This window comes from Alosa sapidissima, chromosome 10, assembly GCF_018492685.1.
Source record: "Alosa sapidissima isolate fAloSap1 chromosome 10, fAloSap1.pri, whole genome shotgun sequence".
NCBI lineage: Eukaryota > Metazoa > Chordata > Actinopteri > Clupeiformes > Clupeidae > Alosa > Alosa sapidissima.
Genome location: NC_055966.1, coordinates 15,887,005 through 15,907,700, shown reverse-complemented (window position 1 = coordinate 15,907,700; position 20,696 = coordinate 15,887,005). Strand labels below are relative to the sequence as shown.

Below are 20,696 nucleotides of genomic sequence, written 5' to 3'. Positions count from 1 at the left end.
AACTCCAAAGTAGGGAATGACAGAAAGAGTTTGAGAACCACTGGCCTGTAGTAAGAATTTATTTACATGGACTGTGCCCTCACATACATATAGTCAGGCTAAATTAAGGTATATTCCTAAGATAGCATATAACTGCACTGCATCTGGTAATATCAGCCAATTTATTTCCACCTCATGGAAATGGGACAGGGCAGAACAGAGCAGATGTGGATAAACAAAATTCTACAACTTCTTCCCTTACACCAGGTGGCGCTCTGCAAACAGAGTGCAAACTACAGCCGCGTCAATACAGCAAAAGAAGTAGTTCAACATGCATTCATTTACGCCGCACAGTGCACGCTCCACCAAGGTGCAAAGAAAGCGGTAAGGCTAGCAAACTCCTCGGCGTCAGTATCATTTCTTATTCACTCAGAGTAACTGGTAAGTGGGGCAATTCTCATTTGGCTAAAATGTATTTGATACAACATTCACTCGGGTGTTCTAAAATGAAAACTGTGTGTGCAGCCTTGTTATTTACCTTGTTAGTCAAATGTATGGCTGTCCGCTAGCTACCTAGCTAGCTACAGTCGTGTCGGCATGGTAAAGCAAGCAAAGGTAATCTAAAGTTTCATGCACAGAATTATTTTTGACTTGTTGTAATGTTGAGTGACCGGGCTAAACAAACACATTTCACGTCTTCTTTTAATACAAAATATTGTAGTGTCTCCATGGAATAGGTCCATAGCATCACATGGCTAGGTGAAGTCAGCTAAGTAAGTTAACTTACCGGACGTTTCGCCATCGAAGAGGTCCGTTTTAAAAATTAGCGGGTCAATGTTAGCTATCTAGCAATCCTAACCGAGTAACCGAACCTGGACATGCGGAAACATTACAACGCATTAGCCGAAGAACAACCAACTTGTTGGATAGCTTTCAATATGAACAGATGTCGGGCTTAAGTAAAGGTGTTATTGGACTGAATAGAAGTTGACGTTCTCAAGTAGGTTCGCAACATTGGTGACTGTCCGTCAGCTGTCGGGGCGCATGCCATTTCTCTACAGCGCACGTAGCATAAATTAACAGCTGTGTATCAGCACAAAGTAATTCATTGACAGAAGCTCTAACGTTATAGTACTGCTATGCCGAGCTTAGCCAGCGAAGCAACTGCTGTGGACGTGGGGCAGTGTTGGCTGCTTTTAATTCAGAAATTGCTAATGTTATTCTTAACCAGTGTTAGTCGCAACGTGACTTGACTATTTTTATTTATGACCTTAAGTTGTTGTTGACCTTTCCATGCATGACGTAGTTTATTATCGACGCACATGGTGGCAATTAATCAGAGATGCACAGGGTTCATTAGTGTACGTTGCTATCGCTTAAAATAAAGATAACCGACATCAAATTTAACCTAGAAAATCCAGACCCTGATAATCTAGAAATCTCGAGTGCTTGTTGCCGCCCCTCGAGTTGGGCCATTACATTACTCTTTGCCAGATTAAGGGTCTGGCAAAGAGCAATGTAATGGCCCAACTCGAGGGGCGGCAACAAGCATGCATTTAAAAATCTCACTGCACGCAATTGGATAACACTAGACCATGTTTACTCTGAATGATTTCGGACTTGGACGCAATCGGATAACACTACGACCAATATACTGTCCTCCAACGTTGCTGCGCTGTCTTCATCAGTTTAGCTGGTTCCTGGAATGCAAGGGGAAAAAGTAACGTGCATCATTGCTCTTTGCCAGAGTGTCTCGCAGAGACAATTTCATTGTTCTCTCGCGAGAACTCTGGATTTCCAGGGTACATCAAATTACTCATCGATCTGAACTGAAGTGGCACAGACTCTCGTGTTCTACTTGTGTATGTACTCACTCCGCCCTTCTGTCTACAGGTGGAGAGCAATAATGCCTGGGAGAAAGCCTGCTAAGAGGAAATCAGATGTTCCCACACCATCAAAACAGACTAAAAAGGTCAAAGGTTAGTGTGACTTACCTGTTAATTAGTCCTTTTTGCATATTACTTTTATGGTCAATTATCTTTGCCCCCTTCTATTTTGACCTCCCAACATGCTGTTTCTCTGGCCTTCAGGAACTACCATCACCCCAGAAGAGGGGGAGGCTTTGCTGGTGCAGCACCGGAGCCATGGGAAGGAGAAGGGCTTGGTGCTGGTCCTGGGCCAGGGAGACGTTGGCCAGCTGGGCCTAGGCGAGGACGTGATGGAGCGCAAGAAGCCCGCCCTGGTCAACCTGCCGGAGGGGGTGGTGCAGGCGGTGGCCGGGGGCATGCACACAGTATGCCTGGGCGAATCCGGAAAGGTGAGTTGCCCAGTGAGATCAGTGTTGCCACCCTGTGTTTTTTTTATGTTTTGTTCTTATTTGTATGGATATACATTCAGTGCCCCTCTGTTATCTAACGAGGGTATAAACCAGCATAGATCTGAGGGCAGAAATCATCTTACGAAGGGGCTCACGTGTGATTCATGAAAATGTATCAATAAGAATAAATGTGTGTTGATAAATTTGGCAGCTGGAAACGAGGGTAATTTAAATATCACGCCCCTATATATGCTCGTTTTAAAGGCCTCGCCCCTAGAATTTACGACATGGAGATGCATATTACGTCGCAGTTGCAACAGTTATATATAATAAAATGTGAGTATGGATGCCAGTAGATAGCCTTGAAATACAGAACAAACATTGACGGAAAATGAGTGTATGGGTTACTGTGAGCTTCTTATGATTCCCCCTGTGAGCTACACTTGACTGGCACATTGCATGTCACAGCAGTACAAGCTATGCATCGTGTTCAGTTTCCTTCCATCCTCTTTGAGGTCTTTAATGGATGGAAACGTTAATGCTGAGCCACTCTCACAGCAGAATTGAACTCTGCTGCAGCTGCTGAAGCACATGGTTCTGTTGCTGTTGGAATTCCTGTGTTTTGCATGACTTCTTGGATAGTTAGAGTAGGTCACAATCTGAGGTGTTGAGCTGTGGGTGCTACACATTGGTGGTGGTTACTAGTGAGGTCCCCCCATCCATGTGATGCGCTTTGAATATCGAGAAAAGCACTATATAAATGTAATGTGGTTGTTGTTGTTGTGTAATTTCAGGGTTCATGTCAGTGTTTTCTTCCCACCCTGTGTTGCAGGTCTACACGTTTGGCTGTAACGACGAGGGCGCGCTGGGCCGCAACACGTCCGAGGAGGGCTCGGAGATGTCGCCCAGCAAGGTGGAGCTGGAAGAGCGCGTGGTGCTTGTGTCAGCTGGGGACAGCCACACCGCCGCCCTCACCGAGCAGGGCACCGTCTACGTCTGGGGCTCCTTCAGGGTCAGTGATTCAGACCAAGGAAATACACACACACACTCTTACACTCTCTCTTAACCTGTGTTATGTTAGATCACTAGACAATTTAGCAGCTGAATGCTATATCCTAGTAGCCCCCAGACACTGTATATAGCAACTAGATGTGGATGTATTTGCTGTATTTAGTAGGTACTGATTGACTGGTTTTATTCTAGGATAACAATGGAGTCATTGGACTGCTGGAACCCATGCAAAAGTCTGCCATCCCTGTGAAAATGCCCATTAAAGAGCCAGTGGTGAAAATTGTATCAGGTGAGATCTGTTATTTTGTCATACTAAATATAATTTTGCCAGTTATGAAATGATTTGCAAATGTATTAAGTGTTTTTTTTTCTGTAACTCTGAAGTGTCTTCACTTTCCCAATGCTTATGTGTTTGTAGGTGCACAATAGTAAACAACCCGATACTGTGTCGTAATGATAAAGATGTTAAATCTGTGTGTAATTGTAACTCCTGTGCCATCATCTCTACCCGTTTGTGGTTGTAACTCCTGTGCCATCATCTCTACCCGTTTGTGGTTGTAACTCCTTTGCCATCCTCTCTGCCCGTGTGTGGCTAGGTAGCGATCACCTGGTGATGTTGACTAAGGCCGGAGACCTGTACTCCTCAGGGTGTGCGGAGCAGGGCCAGCTGGGAAGAGTGGCCGAGTGCTTCGCCAATCGGGGAGGCAGACTGGGACTGTGTACGTAGCCGTGTGTGACGCACACAGTCGCTCACAATACTCCCACATTTCCATACATACTTTTATAAATGATTTCCATATCCTTGTAGTCAAAAGGTTCGGGCATTCCAGTGCAAATTACATGCCAATTTTGTGTGTGTGTGTAGTGAGGTTGCTTTCACCCCAGCTGGTCCTGGTGAACTCTCGGGGAAAGACACGCTTCATCGACGCGTTCTGTGGTGCCTATTTCACCTTCGCCTTGTCGAAAGATGGCCACGTCTACGGCTTTGGCCTCTCAAACTACCATCAGCTAGGTAACTTGAAGCAGTCTGCCTTCTCAGATCTCACGTCTTTGTCTTTGTTAATTCATGCCAACTTGACAGCAGAATAGTCGGTAACACTTTACTTGATGGGTGAGTTCATAACACATTCATAGCAGCTGTCATAAACTGCACATAAAACATTCATGACTGAGTCGTGTCTCATGAAACATTCATACCAAACCTTTTATGAATGTGGAAGACAGAACAATGACAACTTGTCAAAATAAAAGTCCAACAATCACAAAGCAGCATTGCTGTTTTTCTCTCCAGCCTTTGTAAATATTTCATGAATATCTTATGAAGTCTACATCGAATGTCACTTTACTATACAAGTTGTGAAGTATTCATAATCACTGAATTTAACACTGGGAGGTAAACTAGCCTACATTCAGCTGACCCGTATTTGTGTAACCTGGAACGGTTGGACATTCCCAGTAGCAAAAGATGAGAAATCATCTGCGAAGGTATCATAAAACAAATACATTTTTATGAAACAATTGACTCAGATGTGACGTGATCAGGTAAGAGCTTTGGAACAAAAACGGCAATGCTGCTTTGCAATTGTTGGACTTTTATTTTGACACATTTTTGTCGTTCTGTCTACCACATTCATGAAAGGTTTGATATGAATGTTGAGTCATGTCTCATGAAAGTCATGAATGCTTTATGTGCAGTTTATGACAGCTGCTATGAACGTGTTATGAACTCACCCGTCAAGTAAAGTGTTACCGAATAGTCTAACTTAACGTCATAGGGATGTAGTGACAATTATTGTTAATAACAATGATGACATAAACATGCTAATTATACTATACATATACTTTTTTTTTTTTTTCCTTTTTTTTTTTTTTCAAATGTAAATATACATACAGTACCTGTACAATACATAGTTTTCTTGTTGCCGTGTGTGTTAGGAACCCAAAGCACAAACGTGTGTTTCACACCTGTGAAGCTGACGTCCTTCAAGAACTCCACCACCTCCTGGGTTGGCTTCTCAGGTGGACAGCATCACACGGTCTGCATGGATTCTGAAGGTAATTTACAAGTGCATCTTCTGTCCAAGAGTTTTGGCTGAAGTAAATAACATTCTCCACATAGTTCATAGCGCACATAAAATTCCTAAGTTCTTCCAAATACATGGCAACCTTGATATTTATGAGCTGCTGGCCAGTTGATCTGATGGTACTATGAGCTATAGCATCTTTTACTTTCCAAATAGACTAAACAACGTTTGATCTTCAAAGACTGCACCTTGCACGGTGTTGGAGAAATCAGACCGGAGCCAGGTTTCCAGAAAAGGAAACCTATTTTTCATGTATTTGTGTTTTGAATTTCACTTGAATCTTAAATGTCAAAATGTTTCAGATGTGTACAGGCTGCTGTTCTACTTAGGGCGTAGTCACACTATGCCGTCTATACTGTGCCCCTGTACACTTGTCCCCTAAAGGCTAGTTCATTGACTAGTGTGGTCGCTCCGTACCGTGCCCAGGCACAGGACGCTGATCCATGTCTCGGCCTGCTAGAAGAAGTGGACTTGGTCATGGTTCTGTTGGACTCGGGCACGGTACACATTTAGTATGATTGCAAATATACCTGAGTGCAGAACATGGATTATGATGTGATAAACACAACTGTTCTGTTAACTCCTTGAGTACAAGGTTGTTATGGTAATAAGACACTCTCAAGCAAAGATTCTAGAGTGCTTTGTCTCAACCGTGCTCTTTATGGATGGATAAGTGCAATGTGATTGTCCCCCCTCTCCTCACCCCCGCTAACAATAGTGCTCTGGCACGGTACCTATTGTGAGTGCTCTGGCACGGTGTGAGTATGCCTGATGCAAATACAATACTGATATACATGCAAGCAATCTGTAAACATCCATACTTTTTAGATTCCAAGAACGGTAAACCAGTGTAGATTGTCACCCAGCACTAAAACAAAGACTTTCTTTCTTCTCTTTAATTATAAAGCCTAGGCCTACCGGGCAAAATAAAAATCAGGCTCTATCAGAAAATCAAACTCCTTGCCTGTATCAGGCCAAACTAATTCAAGCTGTGTCTCTTGTGGTCCCCCACCAGGCAAGGTGTACAGCCTGGGCAGAGCGGAGTACGGCCGTCTGGGTCTAGGCGAGGGGGCGGAGGAGAAAAACGAGCCCACACCTGTGCCAGGTATCGATGGAGCCCAGGTGGTTGCCTGTGGAGCCTCCGTCAGCTATGCAGTCACCAAACAAGGTGAGCGTCTGGGCTGTGCCCAGCTTTGGCTGCTTGCTCTTTGCAATTTGCCCTATTCAGTCTTGAATCTGTCCAATTTAGGGTGCAGACTTTTAGCAAGTTAGACTTTTGTTAGACTTTTTGTTAGACTTCTGTCATTTGAAAGAGACACGTGTTGGTACCATGTCAATACAATTGTATTGAAAACTCTGTTAATACCCTGCCAAAGTGAGCATTCCATCCCTGTTCTATTAGGAAATACTTACACATTTTCATACCGTTCATGTCTGACAACTGAATCATATTCACTACATTTGATTGCACAGTTATGAAATATTGAGTCTTACTTGCCAAACAAATGATCTAACTATGTGCTTTTTGCTGTTTTTTTTTTGTTTGTTTTTTTTGTCATTCCGATTCCTATGATTCAACATTCACACTTTTTATCAAATGAAACTAGGGATTCATTGATCCAACTTTTTCAGTCTCGATACCGATTCCTGGGCTTTATGTATCGGTCGATACCCATCAGGCCTGACTTAAACATTCTTTCCCTCACTGCTACCTACAACCTTCCCAGGTAGATCCCACCCCCCACTCACCCCAAAGAGCAACTTCAATTTTACAGCTAGATGCTCTTAAAGATGCAGTCCTATGATTCAACATTCACACTTTTTATCAAATGAAACTAGGGGTTCATCAATCTGACTTTTTCAGTCTCAATACCGATTCCTTGGCTTACAGATAAGCGATGAAAATTATAATGTGTTTGGTTTGAGTATTTTGTGTTGACAGTCACGCATTAAACGTGTTGCCTAAAAATGCAACAAAAACTCATGAAGATCGTAATTTATCAATGACAAATGGTGGTTAATAAAATAATGAAAACCAGAAATATAATGACTGGCAGACTGTAAAGATAATGATGTAATGACAAACCCCAGGCAAAAGGTCTATTTAGTGGCAATTGGCTGGTGTGTGTCATGGCTCAGTCTTTGAAGTTGAAGTAAATTTGGATCGGCTTATGAATCTGTATTTTTCCGATCCCCGATCCAGCTATTTTGTTCATATCGGGGGCCGATATAGGATCTGTGCACCCCTAAATGAAACAAATTGACTCTCATGATTCCTTTGCTGTCCACTTTGAGTGTTTGCACTCAAAAAGCCTCCTGTGTTCGTAGATACTCCTGCCACTGTATATAGAAAACCTAACGGCATGGTTTGGACCAAGCTATAACCAAATCCAGCCAATCAGCAGATTGCCTCAGGATTGAGGGGTGTTTTTTGATGGGCTTTTGAGCTCCTTGACATTTAGCGATTGAAGGCAATGATCCATATTGTGTGTCTGTGGGTCCATCAGGGTCTGTGTTCGCCTGGGGCATGGGCACCAACCTGCAGCTGGGCACGGGGGAAGAGGACGACGAGTGGAGCCCAGTGGAGATGACGGGCAAACAGCTGGAGGGCCGCACAGTTCTGTCAGTGTCCAGCGGGGGGCAGCACACCGTGCTGCTGGTCAGGGACAAGCAGGAAAGCTGATGAGCTTTGCTCAGCGGGGAGATGGAAGTGAGAAAAAAAGGAACTGTCGATTCTGTTGGGTATCTGTAAACGAAGCCTTTTTAAATTAGGGGCGGGATGGTGTTGGGCACTTATCTGTGCTGGGCCAGTCTGTTGGAGAGGGGTTGAGGTAGGGTTTTATAATGGCTGGAGAGGAAGAGAGAAAAGTGCATTTTTGAGGAGTCAAAGTCCTGACCAGAGTGAACCCAAACTTTTCACTGGATGTGATCTGATAGATCATGACAAGAAATTATTAAAAAAAAAGAACAAGAGACTATTTTTATAAAACACAGGTTGTGCTTGATTCTTTTTTTATTCTTAAATCCTTTTTAATGAGAGCCCGTAGAATGCCTTTCAGGGATGCTAACCCATTTCTGTGTGTGTGTGTGTGTGTGTGTGTGTGTGTGTGTGTGTGTGCGTGTGCGTGTCCACATGTATGTTTGGATTTGAGTGTATTTGCAGGAGTAACAAAAGGCAATGGATCTTTTTAGTGGCTCATCCCATCTTTTAAGTTCATTGATCAGTTAAAGCAATAAATCAAGTTTCCCCTCACAGTTCACCTTCCATACTTCATTAGACAGTAACTGTACTTGGGATGGCTCAATGATGTATTGCATTTATTAAACTTTTGTTCAACATTAAAGTTCATTCAGCTGTTTATTTTATCGTTCTACTGTAATTAATGCTCTATTTATCCTAGTTTAAAGGTGTAATCTTGTATAAGTATAAACTCTTTTGATCCCGTGAGGGAAATTTGGTCTCTGCATTTATCCCAATCTGTGAATTAGTGAAACACATTCAGCACACAGTGAACACACAGTGAGGTGAAGCACACACTAATCGTGGCGCAGTGAGCTGCCTGCATCAACAGTGAACACATAGTGAGGTGAAGCACACACTAATCCCGGTACTAAACAGCGGCGCTCTGTGTTTCTAATTCAGTGCACTGTAATTATTCTGTGTAATCAATGCATTATGTCAGATGCACGGTTGGGAGTGGAGTAATTTCATTGGTTGATGAGAGAATCTATAACCAGATTTGCTAAACCACTAATTTGATTGTTTATTGACTTCAGAATCACTAAGCCGATCTCTAAATATTATTTACTCTGGACCTCTTATGCTTAAACTCTTCCGAAGTCATGCTTTTGGGCTGGGGGTCAGTGGTCTGTAAACGCAGTGTGTTTAGTGAATGTGGGACCTAAGGGGTATATATGCGAAGCTCGATTAGTGGGTTAGCGAGGTATGTTGCGTTCCAAGCTGTGACACGAAAGTGGCTCTGTTTTAGTGTCGCTGTATCACCATGGTGTTCAGCATCTTATGCTGTTAACCAAACCTGGTCGGGAGGAGGTTATCAGCGAAGACTTTGGGGTTCGATTGGCTACTCAAAGCACTAAGTGCAGCTTCCTAGTCCCAGAACCCAGGTCATGAGGCTATGGAATATCTTTCAGTGTGCCCTGCTTCGTAATTATATTAGTCTAGAAACTTGACCAGTCTTGGTCAGAGCTATGTCAGTAATGTTTTTAGATGTGCATTTCAAATCTAAAGGGTATAGTTCAGTTGAATTAGCAAGTGTCTTCCTTTTAGCTGGTTCCTTTATCCATATCTCCAACCACTAGAGGGCAGTGGTCAGTCATAAATCACAGCTATGGATACAACAGTGTTTCATGATTACTTGAGCTTTCATACCCCAGACTTGCTGTAGCCTACTTGCATGTAAACATGTCTAAATATGGTGAGAGCGAGAAAGAGGCAGAGAAGTTGTTTGCTCACAACGAAATTGAAATCCTGGTTAAAAGGTACTTGAGATATTGAAGTGTGTCCGTGGCATACATAAGGTTAGGATCAAAGCCAGCTGTCTGTTTTGTGTTCCCTCAGGAGAACAACTAATGTAGGCCTATCCCCCCCCTTTCTGTTTTCATTTCACTCCAGTCTTTGCTAAATGACTCATAACGTATGTGGGCAGAAAGAAAGAATGGGTCCTCCAAGACTCGTGGTTTGATCAGTCCTTTGATGTACCCACAGTCTTATCTGGAAGCACTTAATTGATGTTTTTGTCATTTTATCCCCTTTTTAACGGATATTGGTCCCAAAGAGCCATCTTACTATAGCTTAACGTTTCCTGTTTTGTTTGCTGTTTTTAATGGATTGTCCAAAAGGCATCTTTACATCCGGCGTGACTGGCGCATCTGCATCCCTCGTGTTTCATTGTAATGGTTTTGTAATTATATAGTTTTTGAATTATACAATGATGTACTATTGTGTTGCTCTGCAGGATTTTTAAGAAACTGCACTTGGTCCAAAGTTCTTCTGCCAAAAATACGTAATGGATATAAGCTGTTGCTATGGAAACTTTGAGAAGCCAAGATCTAGCCTAATCTTTTATTTAGGCTCAAGTGAATGGATTCCCGAAGTGTGACGTAGCGTTTCCATGAAGGCAGAATCACTGGATCTAAACAAACTTTCGAAGTGGCTTAAATAGCATTGAATGTAGACATGTGGCATCATTTCTAGCTAATAAATTGTTTTAAATGTAGGCTATAGCCATTTAAACGTGCTATACCTGCTAGGCAGCAACTTAGCCACATAACACGGATTCCCTGGCAGGTGTAATAGTAAGAAACAAAATTCCAGTGGATATTTCACGTCTTCTCAAAGACTGGCGGCTGTTAAGAGTGACGTTTTTTGCCAAAAAAATAAAGCCAAAACACGTCCGTGAATTTAAGGATTTTAAACGCATGCTGTGAAGTTATGCAGGTCTCTTTTAAGGAGGAAACCCATGCTAAAATAAAACTCTGTAGTCACGAATTTGATTGTGTTGGTATGAATATATGTTGTAATATGTGATTCCTACAGTGTAAAAAAAATATACTAACGTCTAAGAAACGTTGTAAAATGATTGAAATATATTAAGAAAGCCACCACTATGGTCATTTCTAATGGTAGATTGATTTGTTTAGATCCAGTGATATCGCTGCCTTGACAACGCTACGTCATGGCTTAGGGACTATTTATTTCATTCTATTTTTCATGAGTTAAAATTGATTAACAGGATGTCACATTTGACTGGAAAACAGCCTTTAGACTGCAAATTACTTTTCCCTCTTTGAAATAGGCTGTCTTATCTGGCTGTCTGTTTTCAGACGTAGGGTACTTGGAACCATTTCCATACAAATATAGTCAGAAAATGTAATCTTAATATATTTATGTAAGCTACAGCAGTGTTTCCCATAGAATTGAATTCTATTTGTGGTGGTAGGTTTGTAGAATTAACTTGAATGCAACAGTTTTTAACAAATTAGCGCAGCGTGGTTATGATGCAGATTTAAGCACAATTTAGCCAACAATTGCAGGATTGTTAATGTTTTCTTTAAACGTGCATGTAGATTGTTGAGAGACAAGGAGAGGCTGTGCAAAGGTGCACATAGCTCTACTATAAACTAATTCCATCCCATTTAAATAGTAGCCTACAACATGGCAAATCATTGTGTGGTGGTCAGTGTTGTGGTGGGCCGCCACAAATAAGTCAATGTATGGGGAAACACTGTACAGTGCATGGAACACATGAAAAGTCCTTTACGAAAAAATAACTATAACAATCATATAGTATCTCTGGTAGTCTATATGTTATGTGTTTGTAGCCTTTGGAATGGTGATGTAAAAACTGGCCTACTATTGAGGTTAGCAAACTATTGTGGTTAATCATCGTGTTACACATCACTGTCATATTGTTGGTGCTATAATCACAAAAGGCACAACCTAATGTATCTATTCTATAATCTAATAACAATGCTATTTATTATATTCCAAGTATTTATCACACAAGTACCTACCATGTTACCAATTGCATCACTTCTTCCATGCTGAGGCGTGATGTGTTGCCACTGATTCAATGGCCCATGCCCTGGTCTCACCCTACTGCCCACTCACCACTAATGTGTGTGTGTGTGTGAGAGAAAGATGTGGTGTTTGGGGGCAGGCTTAGCTTACAATGAATTAACTGGGTAATGTTTTTTCCATGTGACTGCTCACAGCTTACTGGTGTTGCAATCAGAGAGCACTGTTATGGGCCTACATGCTGCAATCATGCTGCCTTCCTCAGCCCTTGCATCCCAACGTTACAGTGATCTACAGAAAGTGGCTGCTCTTAGGTGTGCAGCTCATGAATAAGTTGTGTAGACCAAAGGCAGTGTTTTTGGCCTGCTACATATGGGGAAGGCAATAAATACAGCACACGGGGTAAGAGTGTAGACTCGTGCAGTCAGTGAAGTAGATTGGCTGCCTCTGAAGTACCTCATATTCATGATGTGAGTGTGACAGATGATGTCTTACACGAGCATACAAGCGAGCGCTCTGCACAAATGGCCAAATGTGCAGTGTAGCGTGTGAGCTAGATTCTCTCGCCTGGTGAAGTCAATGCTACTTGATTGGCTGCAAATGTTTGGGACTTAGCAGATGAGTGCAGAAGTCTGAACAAACAAGAGAAACAACAGAGACATTGAGTTCTTGTATTGCATTACTAAATCCCCTCATGCTGATGAATAGGATCCGCCTTGTGTATGTGAAGAAACCCAGTGCATTTTATCAGGGCATGAGAGCTGTTCGCCTAACGTCCTGATATGGCCTCCTCCGTTCCCATCAGATCACCCAGGCGATTAGGTCCACATCCAGTAGCAGAGGAACCGCAATGCGATTGGGTGGTTAAGGTTGCAGTGGCTCAGCATGAGTGCCCCCAAGCCTGCCGTCTGTGTGTCCGTCACTGCCGTTTACGAGGACAGAGCGCTGCCAAGTTGTCTTGAGAGTCCGCTGCCCCACGTGAACTCGCCGGCTCATGCAGCAGGTTGGCCTCTGGAGGCTTTTAGACACGACGGGCAGATTTTGTTTAATTTATTCCTGCTGCCAGTGTTTGCTGTATGTGGCGTGTTCTCTTTACCCTGGGCTGCTGTGTGGTCATATTTGTCTCAACAAAATGGGAAAAGGCATAACGTACATAGAAATTTAAGAGGTGGAAGTTGAAGTAATTTCTGCCATAGTTAAATTGAGTTTTTGTCAATAAATACAGTACTGAAATCTCTGTTAAAGCCATACACAGGAATTGGGAATTACTTTACATATTGATCACAAAAGGTTGATGAGTCTGAACAGTGAGTAACTGAATACTGCTAGAGTGACAACATTTCATTGTCTTCTTTCTTTTAACTCTTTTTCATTCAAAATTAAAAATATTCTGTCTGTCTTTGACTGAGTTACTATCATCATTTTTTGTCAGCCTGTACAGGTAAAATTGCAGTACAGATTATATGGTGTTATTATTCTTATCCATGGCCCCATATTCCTACTCTGTCTACTCCCTATTTCTTGGTGTTTTATGCCCCCAACGTTGTCTTCAAGGCAGTGCTGCCTGGATAGCGCTATGGTTAGGCATGGGTTAGGGTTAGGGTTAGGGTTAGGCATGGGTTAGGGTTAGGGTTAGGGTTAGGCATGGGTTAGGGTTAGGGTTAGGATAATGTGCCTTTAAGTCGACAGTGGCAGCGCTGCCTGGAAGATGACGTTGGGGGCATAAAACACCATTGAGCTCTACTCCCCTTGTGTAGTAGCCTAGAGGCAAATGTGTAGTTGTAGTTATAGTATGGTTATGGTTATGGATTTAGCAGACGCCTTTGTCCAAAGCGACACATAAATACAAAACAACATAATAATATTTAAAATTGAACAGGGAACAGATTAAAATGTAGGTCAAATATAGTAAGGAGAATAGTTGTAGTACACAATAATATCAATTCAAGCAATAGCCTAATAAAAAGCAATGTAAAAAAGGGGAAAGGCAATAATAAAACAATAATGTCAATTCAATCAATAATATAAAAACAATGACATGCTAAGACTACATTAGGGAGAATATCAATAATAAACAATAATGTCAAATTAATTAACAGCCCAATTAAAATATAACAACATTATATAAACCATAACACATAAGCGCTTAAACAACTAAGTATATGTTGAATAGGAATGTCTTTAGACCCCTCTTAAACGACCCAAAACTACCACAAGAACGGAGAGCACTGGGCAGTTCATTCCACCAACATGGAACCACTGAAGAAAAGAGTCTGGAATTAGACCCAGTTTTCATGACTGGTCGACACAACATACGCTCACCAGAAGACCGCAGTGGGCGGTTGGGGATGTAAGGCTTGATTATTGGATTAAAATAACTAGGAGCAGATCTAGTTAGTGTCCTATAGGCCAAAGTGAGAGATTTAAATTTAATTCTGGCTACTATAGGGAGCCAATGGAGAGTAACTAGGAGAGGAGTTACATGTGTCCTCTTTGGCTGATTGAAGACCAGGCGTGCTCCAGCATTTTGAATCAGCTGTAATGATCTTGTTACACAAGCGGGTAAGCCAGCTAATAGTGAATTACAATAGTCCAGCTTAGAGATGACCATGGTCTGAACAAGAAGTTGTGTGGAATTTTGTGTCAGATAAGGTCTGATCTTCCTAATGTTGTAAAGCATAAAGCGACATGATTTTGCAATAGACGCTATATGCTCAGAGAAGTTAAGTCGGTCATCAATTACAACGCCCAAGTTTCGTGCCGATCTAGTTGGGGTCAGTGAAGTTGAGTCAAGCTGGATGTTAATCTGTTGGGGAATAGCTGTTTTAGCTGGAAACACCAAAAACTCTGTTTTTGAGAGATTAAGCTGAAGGTGCCGATCTTTCATCCAGGCTGAAATATCCTTAAGGCATGCAGAAATCCGGTGGGAAACACTAGAGTCATCAGGTGGGAAAGACAGGTAAAGTTGAGTGTCGTCTGCATAACAGTGATAGTCAAATCCATGGGAGCGAATGGTATCACCTAAGGAAGTGGTGTAAATAGAGAAAAGCAAGGGTCCTAATACTGATCCCTGAAGCACACCTGTGGTGAGGTCATGAGACTTAGATACCTGTCCCTGCCAAGACACGTTGAAAGAACGCCCTTTAAGGTAAGATTCAAACCAGTCAAGAGCTTTTCCAGAAATTCCCAGTTCAGATAGTATAGATAGGAGAATGTCATGGTTAACAGTATCAAAGGCTGCAGATAAATCTAGTAGAATTAATACTGATGACTGAGCAGAGGACTTACTGTAGCTACTCTCAATGCTTCAGTCACAGACAGAAGAGCAGTTTCAGTAGAAGGACCACTCTTGAAACCAGACTGCATAGGGTCTAGTAGATTATTCTGATGAAGAAAGTCACAAACTTGCTTGAAGACCACTTTCTCCAAAACCTTTGACAAGAAAGGAAGAAGGGAGACAGGTCTGTAGTTCTTCACCTCAGTTGGATTAAGTGTACTTTTCTTTAGCAGAGGTGTAACCCTAGCCTGTTTAAAAGAATAAGGAACTATTCCAGAACTGAGTGAAGCATTAAATACATGTGTGACTGCTGGTAGAACAGCGGGTGAGATAGACTGTAGAAGAGTGGACGGGACAGGATCTAATGGGCATGTTGTTGGACGACATCGCTGAAGCAATTGAGAGACTGCTTCCTCATCAAGAGGAGAGAAAGAGTCAAATGATGCGGTCATACTAACACAAGGCAAAGCCCTCCTTATAGGAGCATCAAACTGAGCACTTATTTTAGCAACTTTTTCAGTGAAAAATGTTGCAAAGTCATTTGCTGACAGTGAAGTAGTTGATGGTGGTGGTGGAGGATTGAGAAGAGATTTGAAAGTAGAACAAAGTTTTCTACTGTCAGTGACACTCTCAATCTTGCTTTGATAGAATGCCTATTTTGCAAGTGTAACAATGGATGAAAAGGATGACAGCAAAGACTGGTAGTTACTAAGATCATTTCCATCTCTGGATTTACGCCATTTCCTCTCAGCAGCTCTAAGTTCCTTTCGTACTGAGACTATACTGTTCGTCAGCCATGGATGGCGAGGTTTAGAACGAGTAGGTCTTGAGGAAAGAGGACATGCTGCATTCAGACAAGATGCCAGTGTAGAGCAGAGAGTCTCTGTAGCGTCATTAACCTCAAGTGCCAAGAATGAGCTAGGAGTAGGTAAAGCAGATGTTACTAATGTTGCAAAATGGTCGCTTGAGAGGCTTCTGAGATTACGCCGGAACGAAATTATCGGAGGAGGAGCTGCTGGGTTATCCAGGAGACGCACAGAGAATCTGATAAAGTGATGATCCGATACATGTAATGGATTAACCAAAACGTTGTCTGTATTACAGTTACGTACCAGAATTAAATCAAGATCTTTACCAGCCTTGTGAGTAGGAGTACTGTGGACACGTGTGATATTAAATGAGGAGAGTAAGGACAGGAAGTCAATTGAAGACGAGTTATCCAAATGAATATTAAAATTGCCAAGGATTAATAATGGGCATGCATCCATTGGAATAGCAGACAGTAGAATGTCCAACTCGTTCACAAAGTTCTCAAGTTGTCCTGGAGGGCGATAAATAACCACCAAGTATAATTTGTATGGTTCAGTTATCATGATGGCATGATATTCAAAAGAGTTGTGGACCTGAGCAGGCAGCAACTGTGTAAACCTCCAATCATCAGAGACGAGAAAGCCTGTCCCGCCTCCTCTACCAGACGAACGACTGGTATGCGAAAAAGCATAACTGGTCGACAACGCTGCAGGCGTGGCAGTATTCTCCGGCCTAATCCACGTCTCTGTAAGCGCAAGCAATTGAAGCGATAACTGTGAGGCCAGAGCAGGAATGAAGTCCGCTTTATTCACTGCAGATTGGCAATTCCACAACCCTACAGAAAAAGTAGGACAAGCATAACATAGTAGTTGCAGTAGTTGAGAATTGGGTGTTTGCTTCTTCCTAATCAAAAGTTAATTAAAGTAAAAGTCTTTATTTATTATGAAAGCATATTGTCTACTGACCACAGTTTTATTCAGTCCTTCAGTCGCGTTCCTTCTAGTAGCAGAGGCTGCCAAACAAAGCTGTAAAACATTCTGGTGTATTTTAACTGCTGCAATATTAATCAGATCAGTGTCTTAAGCACACACCACAGTAGCAGATGCTGTACATGCAGTGCTGCATGGATCTTTCTGGAGGTTGCAGTCAGGTTTTCATTCACCCTGATGATAAGGCAATGTCAGTGCAAGTACATCTGATGCCAAAAGCACCCTGTGTTTGTTAAAGGTCATGTCAACAACTCCCTGTCTGTCTTAACTTTGTCATTTGTTAAATCATGCATGCGCCTCAGCTTGAGTTTAAGTTTTACTCATGTATCATGGAATTGCTCATGCCACTATACTTTGAAGGCTTGGAGAAACAATTTTCAAAAATTGCACACGCTATACTGTAAGCATTCTTGGAAAGACGAGAAAAGTAGCTTGACATGATCCACCTAATGGTGTTGACATGATGTGCAAATGGCCCGGAAACATTTGGCTCAATACTCTTTACTGTACATATTAAACAAATACAAAGACGTGGCAGCTCTGTTTTTGGAGCTGAGTATTGTGACCACTAAGCCATGGTAATGAGCTCTCAAGCACCCGGGTGTCTTTGTTACCGCCAGAGATTTTCAATCATCTTTTTTTTCCGCCACGAAAATTGGAGAAAAAAGCCATCCTTTTTGCCTGCCTAAATATAGATTAATGGTCCTCCCATTCACGTCCTCTCTCTTTGCATGCATGCGCACACACAAACACACACACACTTGTTTACTTTTGTTGCACCGAGTCATGTCTCTATTATTCTGTTCACAACACATTCATCACTTTCTGAGTTATGTTTGTGTGTCTATGGGCATGTTTTGTATATTTTCAAAATAAATCTATTGTTGTATTCTAGAGTAGATAAACAGTGATTGGTATAGATATGGGCCAGATCTTAGCTAACCTTGAGATTTACTTGTGATTTAGAGTCACCTTTTTGTCCATCAGGCTGCTGAACAAACAATAAGAGTCCCCCTACACACACACACAATTTTTTTTAGTGTGGAATACATGTGTGTATGTTTTATGCCTGGCCCTCACGGGAGAAAAATAAAGTTATCTTCTTTTAGTAATTACAGGAGCCATACCCTTTTCAATTATTTTACAACATTCCCTGAGTTGCCTTTGTAGAGTTTACAAGGTTTTTGTATTGAAAATATGCCTTGGCTTATTTTCCTCGTGATGTTCTAGCACGCTCTGAAAACCCTATCGTCTGATTTTGCAGCCAAGCTTTAATTTTGATATTAGATTTTACATGCATAATTGGCTTCATTCTGAATGGCCAACATCTTTAGGAATTTAAAGGAGAATTCCGGTGTGATATTGACCTAAAGTGTATTGAAACATGATACCGAGTGTGAACGTATGTCTCATAGCCCATCTCGGCTTGTCCCCTGCACTCCAAAATCTGGCGCTAGTTAGCCGATGCTACCAACAGCTTTTTCAATAGTGGTGCTTCGGCATCGGGCTAGCCATGCAAATAAATCACTGTTTTACACCCATTTACGAGGCTCAATGTATCTCCACACTTCATTGGTAGACTTCCGAGGGCCCTGACATTTAAAACGAGACATTGAGAACTTTGAAAAAGCACTGGTAGTTTACTTACAAGACGATTTATACAGACAGTATCTTCACGAAGTTTAGCGTTTGCAGCCATCTTGAATTTAGTCACGATAAGTCGAGCAACGAGTAAGAATGAACAGCTATGATAAGGGATCAGATTCCAAAAATAATTCAGTGGAAATGCATGGATTCCAGTTGCTGCTACTGGAAGAAACTGGAATCCATGCATTTCCACTGAATTATTTTTGGAATCTGATCCCTTATCATACCAGTTCATTCTTACTCGTTGCTCGACTTATCGTGACTAAATTCAAGATGGCTGCAAACACTAAACTTCGTGAAGATACTGTCTGTAAATCGTCTTGTAAGTAAACTACCAGTGCTTTTTCAAAGTTCTCAATGTCTCGTTTCAAATGTCAGGGCCCTCGGAAGTCTACCAATGAAGTGTGGAGATACATTGAGCCTCGTAAATGGGTGTAAAACAGTGATTTATTTGCATGGCTAGCCCGATGCCGAAGCACCACTATTGAAAAAGCTGTTGGTAGCATCGGCTAACTAGCGCCAGATTTTGGAGTGCAGGGGACAAGCCGAGATGGGCTATGAGACATACGTTCACACTCGGTATCATGTTTCAATACACTTTAGGTCAATATCACACCGGAATTCTCCTTTAAGGTGTATTGCTAGATTGCTAACAGGGGAGGGAGCATGATAAATGAAAGCAGTTGTAATGTAGAAACGATACGCTTTTCTAATTTGTCAAATGTTCTTTGACCATTTCCTTTTACATGGTCATTACAGACAGGAAGAACACAGTCAAATTGGAAAAGCTTAGTACATTCCCTAGTCATTGATACAATATCTAAGTATAAGTAAGTATATATATACTCTTTTGATCCTGTGAGGGAAATTTGGTCTCTGCATTTATCCCAATCCGTGAATTAGTGAAACACACTCAACACACAGTGAACACACAGTGAGGTGAAGCATACACTAATCCCAGCACAGTGAGCTGCCTGCAACAACAGCGGCGCTCGGGGAGCAGTGAGGGGTGAGGTGCCTTGCTCAAGGGCACTTCAGCCGTGCCTACTGGTCGGGGTTCGAACCAGAAACCCTCCGGTTACAAGTCCGAAGTGCTAACCAGTAGGCCACAGCTGCCCCTAAGACAACAAGAAAAAATGGTTTCCTGCGGCATGACCCCCAGTTATTTTGATGTGGATTGATGTGTAATAGGTTCGGGAAGTTATTGGACCCCCAGTGGGCATAAGTCAGAGGGTAAGACATTTCCCCTTTCTGAAGTCAATTTAAAAATGTGTGCATGCAAACAACTGCACCAGTGTTTTAAGGACAAATAGAAATAACTATAAATAGCAAATGCTATTTAAATATTTAAAATCTCAGTACAAGTATCAGCAGTCTCTGCAAGAGCAGTGCTCCTGTGCAAACATTTTAGCAACTAAATGTCAACCATTTTGTTACATAACTAGGAACCTACTGTGTTTCTGATTGGCTGACAGAAAAAAATAATAATCATAACTTCCCACAAGAGATCAGTCACTTGTCCGATATATTAGGTAAGAAACTGAACAGAGTATGAGTGTATGCCATTCTGGTTTGAAGGTATAAGACTTTCTAATTTCCCCTTAAGGACTCCCACTTATTGTACAAGGAGATATTAGACATGTCACCTGTGGCATGCATAATGTAGTTATGAGACGTAGAGTCAATCAGTGAATAGAGATCAAACAAAGATTGTCTGATTGTAGACCAAAACACCCTTATCGCTTTATATTTATATTTTACTTTGCCGTTGTAAATACCCTACTTGTCATGGCTTGTTCTCCCTGTACACAATGAAAATGCTTTTGTTGTGGAGGCAAAGGACTAACAACAGGCAAAAACTATCTCCAAAGAGCTATATCTACTGACAAGGTAACGTTTCACGATTCATGCAAGATGTCTCTGGGTCAGCAATTGTTGAAGTTGCATTGCTGGTTCTCTTGGTAGCGTCCTGCTACGGCTATGCTATAGGTGAACGATTCCCCTATTACAAATTTGTTTACCATCAAATTGGCTTCATAGAGAT

General features: G+C 41.8%; 1 protein-coding gene and 1 long non-coding RNA gene across 2 annotated transcripts; one reads left to right on the top strand and one right to left on the bottom strand.

The window, feature by feature from the left end:
- The first annotated feature begins 284 nt into the window (after positions 1-284).
- On the top strand, positions 285-8,752 carry rcc1 (regulator of chromosome condensation 1). Its single transcript, XM_042107994.1, has 10 exons — positions 285-420; positions 1,873-1,958; positions 2,070-2,296; positions 3,129-3,308; positions 3,500-3,596; positions 3,904-4,026; positions 4,173-4,319; positions 5,243-5,362; positions 6,407-6,559; positions 7,899-8,752. Exons 2-10 carry the CDS (start codon positions 1,886-1,888, stop codon positions 8,072-8,074), a joined length of 1,296 nt encoding a protein of 431 aa, XP_041963928.1. The 5' UTR covers positions 285-420; positions 1,873-1,885; the 3' UTR covers positions 8,075-8,752.
- An 8,276-nt stretch (positions 8,753-17,028) lies between these two features.
- On the bottom strand, positions 17,029-20,696 carry LOC121720077. Its single transcript, XR_006034438.1, has 3 exons — positions 20,555-20,696; positions 20,358-20,366; positions 17,029-17,041 (listed from the first exon to the last, which is right to left on the bottom strand). It is a non-coding gene; the product is annotated as an uncharacterized LOC121720077 (long non-coding RNA).

What these genes read in the sequence shown, in the direction of transcription:
- rcc1 (XM_042107994.1), top strand. Translation starts at nt 1,886, where the DNA reads ATGCCTGGGAGAAAGCCTGCTAAGAGGAAATCAGATGTTCCCACACCA. An exon ending in ACAGACTAAAAAGGTCAAAG is followed by an intron (nt 1,959 to 2,069) that starts GTTAGTGTGACT and finishes TCTGGCCTTCAG; the next exon opens with GAACTACCATCACCCCAGAA. An exon ending in GCCTGGGCGAATCCGGAAAG is followed by an intron (nt 2,297 to 3,128) that starts GTGAGTTGCCCA and finishes CCTGTGTTGCAG; the next exon opens with GTCTACACGTTTGGCTGTAA.